The sequence below is a fragment of the Montipora capricornis genome, chromosome 4 (assembly GCF_036669925.1).
Source record: "Montipora capricornis isolate CH-2021 chromosome 4, ASM3666992v2, whole genome shotgun sequence".
Lineage (NCBI taxonomy): Eukaryota > Metazoa > Cnidaria > Anthozoa > Scleractinia > Acroporidae > Montipora > Montipora capricornis.
In genome coordinates, this window is record NC_090886.1 from 6,080,220 (window position 1) to 6,092,719 (window position 12,500).

The following is a 12,500-nucleotide window of genomic DNA, read 5'->3' on the forward strand; positions in this document are numbered from 1 at the left end:
TAGAAATACCTTGGCAAGAGGCTTCGAACTGACCTAAAAAGGTGCTATTAGCTCCGGGGGGGAGGGGGGGTACTCTCTTGTAAGGCCTTAATGGGGATGTGCGGCCAGCCAGGGTATGTTTTTCGGGGTTTTTGTCTTGCACAGGGTACCGAATTTATCGTTTTTGTCTTAATCAGGGTAAAGATTTATCAATTTTTGTCTTAAACTGGGTTAAATGTCTTAAACAGGGTATCAAAAATCGGAATTCTGTCTTAAAATGGGTAGGAAAATTAGCGATATTTGTCTTAAAAAGGGTCAGGGTATGAGGGGCCGCGCCGTACCTCCCCCCCCCCCCCCCGGGCTATTAGCTAACAAATTTATCCCCCAGTCCACAATTTCAGACCGACAGACTTGTCTTAGCCTTAAACAGTTTCTTTTCTATATAAGATCCGTAGCGACGAAGCTCCCTTCCTAGTTCTCCAACGGCGGACAACATTTTGCAATCAATGCATGAGGCTTACTATAATTTCGGGAAGTTTGCAAATCGGGGAAGACGTAATCTGCTTTGAACCAATTTCTGTACAGTCGTTCGCTGTCGTTTACAAAATTACAGGAAGTGTATGCAATGACTTTTAAACAATATCGGGACGTCAATCATGTAGCCGCCGAATGCATTGAGCCAATTTGGTTAAAGCGATTTCAAGTTAATCGTCTCATTGATCTTAAAAGAAGAGTAAAATATTTCAGTAAAGAAGTAAAATTGCCGTTTGATTAAGAACTTTATCGGTTGTCTCAGATACGTTTTTCTGGATGTGACACCGGCACATGTCTGGATTAGGTTTCTCAGTAACTCGTAAAAGAATCTTGAAAATCAAAGACTTCGCTTTGAGACCCTCCAAAAGTCCAGTTCAGCAAATTTAATGCCGACTGAAAGCTTACTACATGAAAACTCCGAGGAGAGAAGAGATTCTGGATTTCCTTTCGCTGAGTATAATGTTCAACAGTTATTTTTTTGCGACTGACATACAAACTTAAAGCTTTGAATACCATTGTCTGACAAGAAACCCCTTGGCAACAATTCTGGCAAGCTGGATATTTCAGTTGCGAATCACAAAGAGGCGAAAATATCAATATAATTGAACTTCTACATCTAACCAACATCTCATTAACACAATTTTTGTCTTTGGTTTTTTACCTACCTTGATGTCTTTCGTTGTTACATTTAAGTTTACTCATCTATGACTTCGCTTTTAGAAATGAACTCGGTTCTAAGCCATATATATAGGCAGAAACAAGATACAGTATTCTGTGTACTTTGACATGCAGTTTTCGTCCCAGAATTTGACGTAACTTCCGGTCGTTTTCTCGGAAATTCGTCCACTTGGCGTTTTCGATTTGATTATGCATGCCTGAGCAATTCAATCTAAACATTTTTTTAAATGTCAAGGTTATCTTTCAACAGTTGCCCAAATGTGCAAAATGAATTGACCGCTACCTTCGTAGACTTTTTAGGGCCAATGCCATTAACACAACAAATCGTGCATGAAGATTCCAACGTGGCTGGAAGCAAAACCAGCTGGCTATTTTACGAGCGTAAAATAGTATTAAAGTGATTTGAACCCAGGAGTCATATCATGATTTAGTGAAATATGATTGTTTTGGTGAGTGTATTCCTGAGAAGAACTTAAAGGGGCTAGGTCACGCTATTTTAGGTAATTTTGTTTAATTTTGTTAATTATGAGCTCTAAACGTCAAATTGGCAAAGCAAGAGTCTTTCATTTGCAAAATCACGGCCACATAACAACTGAGAATGATTTTCCAGCTTTGTAAATGACATTGTGATATAGACTGATATAAATTTGAAAAAAGGTGGGCCAACGTTTTTCAAATTTACCCAAATTCAATCCGTTTCAATCCTCTCTAGTTTTGTCCATCCATGTCCCTTCTTGGCTTCCCTGTGTTTTGTTAGAGTTCTTCTATAGTTTTGAAAAGTTATTTTGATATTTTAGTTAATTATATGACCATTTGATCAGTGCTGTTATTGTCTAAAATTGCGTGACCTAGCCCCTTTAAGTCTCTTGACTCTGAAGATGGCTTCCGCTCAGGTTGTCGAAGCCTAAATAGTCCGTTTCTAAACCGAGTGGACATTCACCCGTAAGATCGTACAAGCAACAACAACAACAACCACAACAACAACTTAACAAAAGGTACAAGCATGGCAAATCGAGTTGAGTGGGAGCAAAAAATAGAACGTATTATTCGCGAATGCTTTGACTCTTCACTTCGGACTGTTTCGTCAACGCCGAAAAAATCCCAATAGACGCAAGTTTTTCAATTAATTAATCAAAATGGCCACTTTCATTAATAAAAAAAACCCCATTATTCGCTTCCTGCATGCTCTGAAATCATAATGGGCCATTTCCGAGTTGCTGTTTGTCTCGGTTTCCAAGCGAGTCCTGGTGCCCAACTATTGTAAGGGAAATGAGTTTGATTTGTATAAGAATACGCAACTCATTTCCATTTGAATGGTTGGCACCAGGACTCGCTTTGAAACTGAGGCATACATGTACAGCAACTCGGAAATGGGCTATTAAGAAGCTATAAAACAATTTCCTGAACTCAGAGCGCAATAAAATGTTTAAAAAGTGGAATATTTCGTTGAGCTCAACCGAACTTCTTCAGTCACAACAAAATGATATGATTTTAGTCCCACCGAGACCTAAATCAACACGGTATTACCCGGCCTCCTTTACAGTCATTCACAATTTATTGTGGCTGATGAAGTTCGGTCGAGCCTAACGAAACATTCCAGTTCATAAACTTTATTTGTTTATTTATTTATTATTTATTTTTTTGTTAATTTTTTTAAAATATATTTATACACATATCTACATTTACACAAACAAGCACTATGGTCATATATGCTGACAACGACAAAAACAACAATAAAATAGCCGGTTGAGATTACAAAGAGCAATCAACAATTACTCCGTCAAACGTTTCATAAGCTTTTCCCATTTCCTTAAATGTAAAGTTACCTTACCCTCTCCCTCGCGATATGTAGCTCATTGCCAGGAACACGCCTCGTCCTGGCAATAAAACCGCCAAACGAAGGAAGACTTCCATTACATTTCCTTGAATAAAGATAATATTTTCCTATCAACAGAATGTGATTGATAAACAGAAAATCTTCTTCCATTTTAAACTTAACAAAACTTAAATCAGTTATATTTAAGGACGTAACACAAATATTGTTGTCTTTAAGCCAGGACAAGGTGTTTCCAGAAGTCAAATGAGACAGTTTTGGACTACTGCTTAATTAGTTTGTTAAGCTCACCTCATTACAAAAACGAATGTAACTGATTGCAAAGTTTATGTACCGATAAAATTCGAAACTTTAAAATGAAATCCCTTGCTCTCGTTAATGGTCCTACGCATCAGTGGCGGATCCCCCCACCCCCCCCCCCCCCCCACTTATTTTTGGAAGTTAAAAGTAAAGTCCTTTTAAAATGTCCTGCACTTTTTGCAGACGACAACACCAAAAACGAGAGCGGCCTGCCCCTCCCCTTAGCTCTTGGTCTGAATCCGCCGATGCGCATGGGTAAGGAAAGGCATTAGTCGATGATCTGGGTCCTGGATTTGAATTGTTCCTCCAGGGGTCCCCGAGCAAAATTTCCCGCCCCGAGAGCAATGATGTAAGCAAAAGCCGTAAGTTGTTTGCTCAGCGAGTAGAATTCAAATTCTTAAATTGATGAGTGCATTACGCTAACATTAAAATTAAGGCTTAGCCTAAAACTAAAAGATACTAAGCTTAAGCCCTCGATGTCTTAACATTTCCCCGTCTTTCACCAGCTTAATGTCAATTTTGTCCTCCTATCTCTAGTCTAAATACGTCTTTATAAAGGTTTATGCAACGGACCCTTTTGATTTAACGGCGCATCGTCCTAAACATTTTGAAAGCCGTCCTTGCTAGTGGACCGAAGGAAAAAAAAACATTGTGGTAAATGGCGGAATGAATCCTTAGTTGTTTGTCTTCTAACATGGAAGATGGGTTTGGTTTACTCTCAGCCAAGTTCAACCGCAGCCAAATTGTTCATGGGGAATTCCCACTCGTTCATCTGAGAATCTTGTTGATGGCGATCAACAAACTCTTTGGCTCTTTCCTCAATCTTCCTTTTTCTTTCTTGGTGTCTACAATTGCGCTGTACTGTTGGCTGCTGCAGATACTGTTGGAGTGCACCTTGTCGCATGGCTTTTGTGAAAGTTAAGGGAACGCTATTACTAGTTGATCCAGCCTTGTGTTTGTCAAGATTTTCTTTGATCTTCTCCAACTCTTTCGCCAGAGCAACTCTATCTTCAGTGAGACAATTTGCCTGGTAAAACAGCTCACTCAATTTTCGACACCCCTTGGAAGCTGGGCCGAAGGTAGCTGCATATGCCGCATATTCCTGAGCAATTTTCTCTGTTAAATCATCTTGCGTGAAGTTCGCAAAGTACTCGATCATTTCTTTACGACCATCCTCGATAAGTCGACGAGGATTGCTATGGAAAGATCCCCCGATTCTGAAACTAGCTTTTAACTTAGGAAGCTTGGGTTTATCAGGAACAGCTTTCCCTGTTGGATAACCAACATACTTCTTTGAGGCCTTTGGAAAAAGGTCTTCACTCCAGCTGACAAAAAATTCGTTGGCATTTTCGAATCCCTCAGCGCTCTCAAATGTGTACGGACGTGGGCCAATAGCAGGAAGCACAATGCAGTCCCGAAGGTTTTCGTACATTTCTGTGTCATCTGTCAGTTTTAATACTTGTACTTCTTCCGGATGGTAGCAAGGTTTTCTCATTACCAGAACCTTCCGTTCGGCGCCAGGAAAATTCTTCGTTTCATCTTCTGACAACGTTGGCTTGAAGTAGCATTCTCCGGACATCAGCTTGTCATAAGGGTCGCAAACAGCAAACACTATTCGCGACTTTGGTACGAGAATTCTCGTTTGTCCACATGCATATTTCATCTTGTGTACTTCTTGATCTTTGAAAAACTTTAAGCGGTCTTGTATCTCATCATTATCAATTCCTTTTACTTGTATCTCACGGAGAAGATCGGATTCACCCTTCATGAGCAAAAACAACTCGGCTGTTTTTCTGCACAAACCCTGCAACAGCTCATAATAGTGTGCCTGCAATACTTCGAGATTCTCAGCAAGAGTTCCTGTCTCTAGTAGCATCATGATCATCGACATGTCCAAGTATCCGTTGACATAGGGGCGCGAATAATCAACCACACCAATCGTGACAAGGTCGAGCGATTTACGATTTATCTCATCTCCAGCCTTACATTCCCGGGCCTCCATTGAACTATGGAACTCTAACTCATCACCTATGCATAAATGTTTACTGAAGACAAGAAAAGCCTCCATTCCTCTGAAGCGTACCTTGACTACACTAGGCTGATAGGCAATCTTCAGTTTCTTCTGCACTTTTTCTACGAACGTGGACGACATGAAGCCACATCCATTAGTGGGTGTGTACCATCTGAAAAAGTGACGAATTCTTGTGTGTGGCTTGATTGATATCCGCATCGTTTTTACTGGAATACCATCATTCAACGGCGAGAACAACCTGCCAACTTTCCTGGCCCGCTTTCTTACGTCTCGTTCTCCCAGAGAGTCGCCAACCTGCATTAGCATTTCGTGAATCTCTTCGTGCGATGCCTTCATTAAGTAACAAGACTTTTGCTTTAGTTGGGTTTCAGAGTGACCGAGAAAGTTGAAAAGCCCTTGGCGACAAAAGATCCCTCTTTGCAACGCCTTTTGGCAGAAGGCGTTCGCCTCTTCCTTAGGAGTGAAATCATGAAACGTTACCTTGATCAGACGTTCGTGGTACTTGTCTCCAAAGCGTCCTCGCAGGTATTCGGTCATCAAATTTCTCTGTAGTCGTTCATAATCGACTTTGTAGTCACTCTCTCCAGAACCGTGAAATTTTACGTTCAGGATGTATGTTTCATCTTGGCCCCTTCCACCCGGAGGAGGGCGCGTTGGAGCCTCTATGCATAAATGGTAGCCGTCTGCCATAATGCACGCTTTCTGCTCCTAAAAGTGATAAAAAATTAAATAGTGAGGCTAGCAGAACCTTATAATATGGCAATGCTTTCAGTTACGTTTAAAACGTTGACGTTCAATTTTCGCTTCGGTGTAGTTTGCGAGTCATGATATACTAAAAAATTCCGTGTGAGAAAAAAATAGATGACAGTGGATTTGTGAGAACGAAAACGAAACTACGGTTTGCATGTAGGGAGAAATCCCATGAAGGCGGCTCTAGGAAGTCTTAGGTTGGGGGAAATTCCCTCCCCCTAAAGCCGCCTGCCATAGTCCTCGCTTTCTGCTCCTAAAAGTGATAAAAAATTAAATAGTGAGGCTAACAGAATCTTAGAATGTGACAATGCTTTCAGTTACGTTAAAATCGTTGACGTTTTTCATGAGTACTCTTTTCAATTTTCGCGTCGGTGTAGTTTGCGAGTCATGATATACTGAAACATTCCGTGTGAGAAAAAAAAATAGATGACAGTGGATACGAAACTACGGTTTGCATGTAGGGAGAAATCCCATCAAGTCGGCTCAAGGAAGTCTTAGGTTGGGAGATTCCCTTCCCCTAATAGTCCTGACGTATGATGACGACATATGCTCAAAAATTCACCACCAAGCCTCGTTTGCACAAAATTATTCATATCATCTGGATGTGAAATAATGTTAGCACGTGGGTCTCCTTTTCAAGTTTGCTCCTTTGGGATTCAACTGAAGCTAAAATTTTAAATTCGAGGCTTGGTGGTGAAATCAGCTAGCCAGAGTCTGTAAATTATTCTTCCATTCAACAGCCGGAAGGAAAGAGGAAAATGAAATGATGATCCATGAGGGGAAACCCCTAAAAATTCCTTATCTTTCTTTTCACGTAACGTAATTTAGAGAAAACCAAAGAGAAATTCCCTTCCTTCGACAGTCACGGTATTTCAGGGATTTGGTCTTGTTCGATCCCTCAGATCATATTCATTACTAATTTCTCAGTCATTTGTTTGCAACCGATTGTACCACCCTATTGTAAATATTTGCCTCCAATTAAGCGAGTAAAAGCTACATGCAAAGACACCACGGTACACTGCATTATTACGAGTCACGCACGACAGCACAATCGCAAAACTTCAGTATCCGAAAGAAATTTGCTATTTTTCCTTTGGTATTTTCACAGTGTCCTTTCTCGTGCGTGCTGCTCAACTGAATAAGTGTTGTTCTTCTAGACTAATTGTTTGATATTTACTATCGTGGACAGTGGTTTTATCAGGAGTTCGTGTTAACTGAGAAAGAAACGTGAACTGAACGAAACATGAACCCACATAACCTAAGATTTACTTACTTACTTACTTGCTTTATTTACTGCGTTGTCTATGCTCTTCTCAGATTCTTCACAATATGACCGTATAGCCAAAGCACGAATTATTTTTGGTTCAATCCTGATACAACGAAACCTTTTAATGAATATTTTGTAACAAGAACAAATCAATCAATAAAAAGCGTCAATGGGTTGATTGACTTCAACAGTATCCACTTTGCAATTGGTTAAAAGTAGTTTGACGTCAGAGAGAGTGACACTCGTCGAATAACTGAAGTATTTCAATGCTCATGTCAGCTGCTTATGTTCTAATACAAACTTAAAGTTTTTTTCTTTTTCAATGTAACTGCTTTTTTCAAGATTTGCTAAATAAATCGACATGTAAAGATTAAAATCTTTAGTTTATATCCGGAAAGTACGAAAAGATGTTGGAAGTAAGCCAGTGTGTTGCTCGTTCTTTGGCTTTCAATGTGTCAATCATCCACAATTCCTAGAAATTGATGATCTCGGGCGTTTCTAGGAAAAACTTCGCTTTGGCTATAGAAAACTGGAAAAGACTCTTTTCGAGTAACAATATTCGTATGATCGGATACTGATTGTAACTTTTAACATGCAGATGCAGGAGGACGCAAACATGGCCTTTTGTAAACGCATCTTGTAAAGAGGAATCTTCTTTGAGATGGGGTCATTGGGGTCTGCGGAAATGCGGCATCTTTAACGCGGTATTTCGGAAATTGTAGTCCCAGAAGTTCCGAATTGTGGTATGATCAAACCCTACGGAAAGTGCTTCTCGTATGTTTTGGTTAACGGCATTCCATGCAGAAATTACGTCACGAAATTATCAGGCTTCTGGTTGCTTCAGGGGGAAATTGGAATCTCTGCAACGTTCCTCCTTTGTGATCTCCTTTGCAAGCGCGATTCGTTTTAACAATCGTTTGCTGAACTGACAAAGGTAATCCGCGCGCACAAAGCAACATGTACCCTGGGTGCCAGAGGAATGTTTTTTCAAGGTCGGCGAGACCGCTCAGCGATTCCAAATCAGCTGTCCTCTGGCAACCAGGGTAAGCAACATGGGGAAGAAAATATAGAACATATTAATTTCGGTTTCGATCTTCAATTGTCTTTGAACGCGGTATTTCGGTATTTGCCAATTTTTTTTGCGCGGAGCAATCCCCAATGTCCCCCTCCTTTGACAAGAAGTGTTTTAAAAATGCGTCTCGATCGGCTGTCATTCCAATCATGTCACGGTGAATGAGCAACGTGTGACCGTGACCGTGGGAAGTTTTGCGAAACCTCGATATATTTGGCTGGTACCTTTCTCGAAAGCTCCGAAACTTTTTTGCCGCATTTCGGGTGACACAAAACCCCTTGTGTCTTTAAAGAGAAAACGTTTCATTGCAAGCTGTGAAACTTTGCCACCGTTGAGTTTTCTCTGGTCTTGGATACATGTTCAAGGATCAGCTTTACAGAATAGTAAGCAGACCTTAATCTCACAAATTGCCTTTCGGGGCTTTCGAGAAACAGGTGCCAGTAGCATTTCTATACTATACTATACTATACTATATGACTACGTAGCTCCATGAACGGGCAAGATGAACCAAATCACGCGCTGTGATTGCCTACCCGCCGTCCCACAAGATCAAAGATAATTTTTTGGTGTTTTAAGTCCTGTAATAAATCCTTTATTGACCAAGCTTGTTCGGTCAAGATGGATGGATATTGGCCAAGTTCTTTTTTTTGCGTGTTTATGGACCGAGACGAAGTAACCCATATAAACTATATTATTAAAAACTGGATCATTGGATAATGCAATTCGAGAGTTTTGATTGGCTAAGAGCCATTATACCATGATCAACAAACACGGCAAGTATATGCGTGATTTTTTGGGCCTTTTTATTTTTATTGTAGTCTAGTTTTCTATATTTTGGGGGTCGTTTTTAATAAAACAATTATTCCACTCGCGCTTTTTGGATATGAGATGATTATACGCGCCTCGTTGGCTATCTATCATCTCATATCCAACGCGTGCTCATGGAATAATTGTTACTATACCATACTACTATACTATACTATACTAACTTAACAAGACTCTGACAACTCAGTATTACTTTTCTTGTGAAACGAACACTGTTTACAAGGAAACATAACTTTTGACAGAGTTAATAGGACAAGATGTCTCGTAGTTCACTGAGCCGAAATTCATCGAGATTAAGTGGAAAAAGAATCATTAGCCCTCTATATTACACTTGAGTCACTGTTCTGCCGAATGGCATAATAGCTGTCCCCCGTCGATTCTCCTTACTTTATGCCTTGAACAACCACCTGATGTTATCCTGAGAGTTGGAAAGAGCGTGGTAGGGCTATTTGATTACTCGTACTGTCATGGTCGACGCTTGGAAACAATGAGTAGTGGATTTCTCTCCTTGTTCGTTGTCGCAAACAAAGTCTGTATCCAGAACATGAGGTGCAAGAAACCGACACGAATCCACAAACGAAAATAACCAGCGGGCGAACATAATGACGATTCATACGAAAATCTCTCACTCCAGGAAATATTTGTGAGTACCAGATTCATGAAGGAGACTGTCTTCTTCACTGTGATTGTTTGAACTGTAAGCTCTCCGCAGATGTGAATTAGATAATTGCTGGTTTTCACTCACGTGATCAACAGCCATGTTTTTCAACGAAAACAAAAGGAAGCGTTTGCATAATAATAGAGTTAAATTCCCGGAGGATTTGGTCGGGGAACCAACATGGCCGCCTTTTCTTTGTTTAGGGGCACCAACATGGCGGTCGTGACGTCATGTGAAAACCGAGAATTAGCAATTCTTGGTTTGTATGTGACGTCACGGCGGCCATGTTGGTTGGTAAGAACAATAACCTGTCTCTCCGCTGGGAACTAAACTTTATTATTATGCAAATTCTGCGAAAAAAAAAAAAGTATTCTGTTACCAACCAACATGGCCGCCGTGTCACGTGGGTGCAAAACAAGAATGCTTTAGCGTTTAACGGTAAACCCGAAACGTATTATAATGTATAAACCACTTTCATAAATGGCCTACGTCCTTTACATTCTTTTGTATTTATGCTCAACTTTGTTTGCTTTTCAGGCGACTGATCATTGCTTCGGAAGATGCACGAAACTCCCACTAACGATGTATTTTGTACAAATGATGATCCCTAAACCCAATTATTACATGTACATGAAAAGATATATTTATTAAAAACTAGATCACTGGATTTTGCAATTGCAGAGTTTTGATTCGCTAAGCCATCATGGTATATGAACTATCAGTATATACTAAAACAGCGGATAGCGTTGAACGCGCGAGTTGATTGGCTATTCAAACTCCGGATATCCTTCGCTATTCACCTCCGAGATTTTGCGCCAGAAAATGTTGTAATCTTTGCAGGAATAAATGAGTTCAAATCATCTTTTTGCGCTATATGATCTCACTGTTTTAGCATACTAAAACAACTATTCACCTCAGTATCGGTGGCTAGTGATGGATATTTACCTCGCTCCGCGGCTCAGTAGATATCCGCCCGTGAATAGTTCCTAACTTTACCATGCTCTACAAATATCAGTAACTGCACGCATCAGTTTTTATTTTTTTGGTTTTTACGATAATAAAGTTGGGAAGAGTTATCCATAATTTGTGGGTGTTTTAATAAAACAATTATTCCACTCGCACTTGTTGGATATGAGATGACTATGGACAACGAGGTGCGTATCTCATAATCCAGCTCACGCTTGCGGAATAATTGTTAAAAATACACGCAAGATGCAAAATATTGCACATTATCTTATTCCATCAAATGTTATTTCGCAAAATTTCGTTAGAAGGTAAATCGGCCTTTCAGACAGCCATCATACTCGTATTTTACGATGTAGCAACGTCACTTCCTGTGAAAGACAATTTCTCATTTAATGATCATTGTCATTGTCATTGTCACCGTCATCGTCATCGTCATTGTCACCGTCATCGTCATTGTCATCGTCGTCATCGTCACCGTCATCGTCATCGTCATCGTCACCGTCATCGTCATCGTCATCGTCGTCGTCGTCGTCATCGTCATCGTCATCGTCATTGTCATCGTCATTGTCACCGTCATCGTCATCGTCACCGTCATTGTCATCGTCATCGTCATAGCCATGTAAGTGTTTTCCTTTGTACAAGTTTTTAACCTTTTGTACCACGCGTTCCTTTCCATACTTAAGAAAAATGTTTTTCAGGTTCGGTTCCTGAAATATATCAATAATTATACTAATGCCAGGGTATTTAGGAAAGCCCTTTAGGCCATTTTTTAAAAGGTTGACCTCATCTGAGGCCCAGAACATTCGCAACTTTTCTGAATCAGTGGTACACTCCGAAGAACTTTCAATCGGCGGAATGTACTCCTCCGTGCTGCTCTCGATTGACGATCCGCTGTCCATTTTTATGCCTGAAAGATACAAAACAGATTTAACTTCCATGAGTTTCTGATTGAAAAACAGATGTCTCTAAATAAATATCATTGGAGTACATATTGTACATTATTTAAATATTAATAACAGGTTAAAATGTGGTTTCCTGGTCCACAGGTCAGCAGCAGCAGATGTTGCAAAGTCCGGTCGAATGTACGAGCGGTCTGCAGTCTGGGCCGTGTGGGTCATGTGCTGGTGGATGAGCCGCTTCTCCTGCTCGGATGACACCAACGTTGTCGTGGCGGCCATCTTCCTAAGACGGGTCGATGTCATCCTGATGTCTGACCTCTTGCCAATCTTGTGCCAAAATTTGGCAATACGGCGCCCGATAGTCCCATCACTGAAAGCCTTTCCACTGTCTGTAAGGAAGAGTCTGTCATCCGGTGATGGAAATATCGAGCGCACGTATTCGACATAAATAGACACCTTATTTGCTAGAGACCTTGACATGGCGATGGGAGCTGGTCCCGCAACAGATCGTTTGTGGCGTGGTGCATGGACTGTGACCGTGCCAGTTGCCTCGTCGGTCTCAGGATCTTCATAGTCCTCCATGGTCAAGGTCTCTAGCGGACTAGGACATTGGCCATTCTGAAGTTCAAGACTGGCAACAAGGTAGTCTCGCACAACACAGAACTCTTGCGGCGAAATTGTGTGCTTCGGCGCTTCCTTAAGAAGC

General features: G+C 40.8%; 3 protein-coding genes and 1 long non-coding RNA gene across 8 annotated transcripts in view; 1 reads left to right on the top strand and 3 right to left on the bottom strand.

Moving 5' to 3' along the window:
- Positions 1–2,639, bottom strand: part of LOC138045365 (uncharacterized) — a 12,081-nt gene extending 9,442 nt beyond the window's left edge. The window contains exons 1-2 of one of the 2 annotated variants that reach the window (XM_068891827.1): positions 2,540–2,639; positions 1,179–2,435 (exon numbers count right to left, since the gene is read on the bottom strand). The gene's annotated coding sequence lies outside the window, so the exon portion shown is untranslated. Of the gene's footprint in view, positions 1–1,178; positions 2,471–2,539 lie in introns of those variants that run through there. The other variant, XM_068891828.1, reaches the window with a different exon arrangement.
- Positions 2,605–7,521, bottom strand: LOC138045366 (uncharacterized). 3 transcript variants are annotated; one of them, XM_068891832.1, is made up of 2 exons: positions 7,385–7,521; positions 2,605–6,065 (listed from the first exon to the last, which is right to left on the bottom strand). In XM_068891832.1, the coding sequence occupies exon 2, from the start codon at positions 6,045–6,047 to the stop codon at positions 4,044–4,046; it is 2,004 nt and encodes a 667-aa protein (XP_068747933.1). In that variant the 5' UTR covers positions 6,048–6,065; positions 7,385–7,521; the 3' UTR covers positions 2,605–4,043. The 3 variants fall into 3 exon arrangements, with proteins under 3 accessions (XP_068747933.1, XP_068747932.1, XP_068747934.1); XM_068891831.1 differs by having other exon boundaries at positions 7,389–7,510; XM_068891833.1 differs by having other exon boundaries at positions 7,381–7,481.
- A 373-nt stretch (positions 7,522–7,894) lies between these two features.
- LOC138045368 (uncharacterized) lies at positions 7,895–10,789 on the top strand. Its single transcript, XR_011131577.1, has 2 exons — positions 7,895–8,308; positions 10,467–10,789. It is a non-coding gene; the product is annotated as an uncharacterized lncRNA (long non-coding RNA).
- Positions 9,229–12,500, bottom strand: part of LOC138045367 (uncharacterized) — a 22,054-nt gene continuing 18,782 nt past the window's right edge. For both annotated transcript variants that reach the window (XM_068891834.1, XM_068891835.1), the window contains exon 8: positions 9,229–11,802. In XM_068891834.1, coding sequence (XP_068747935.1) covers positions 11,285–11,802 — 518 coding nt within the window. In that variant the 3' untranslated portion in view covers positions 9,229–11,284. The remainder of the gene's footprint in view (positions 11,803–12,500) is intronic.

Bases quoted from the DNA above. Each gene is read 5' to 3' on its own strand.
- LOC138045366 (XM_068891832.1), bottom strand. From the start codon at position 6,047: ATGGCAGACGGCTACCATTTATGCATAGAGGCTCCAACGCGCCCTCCT.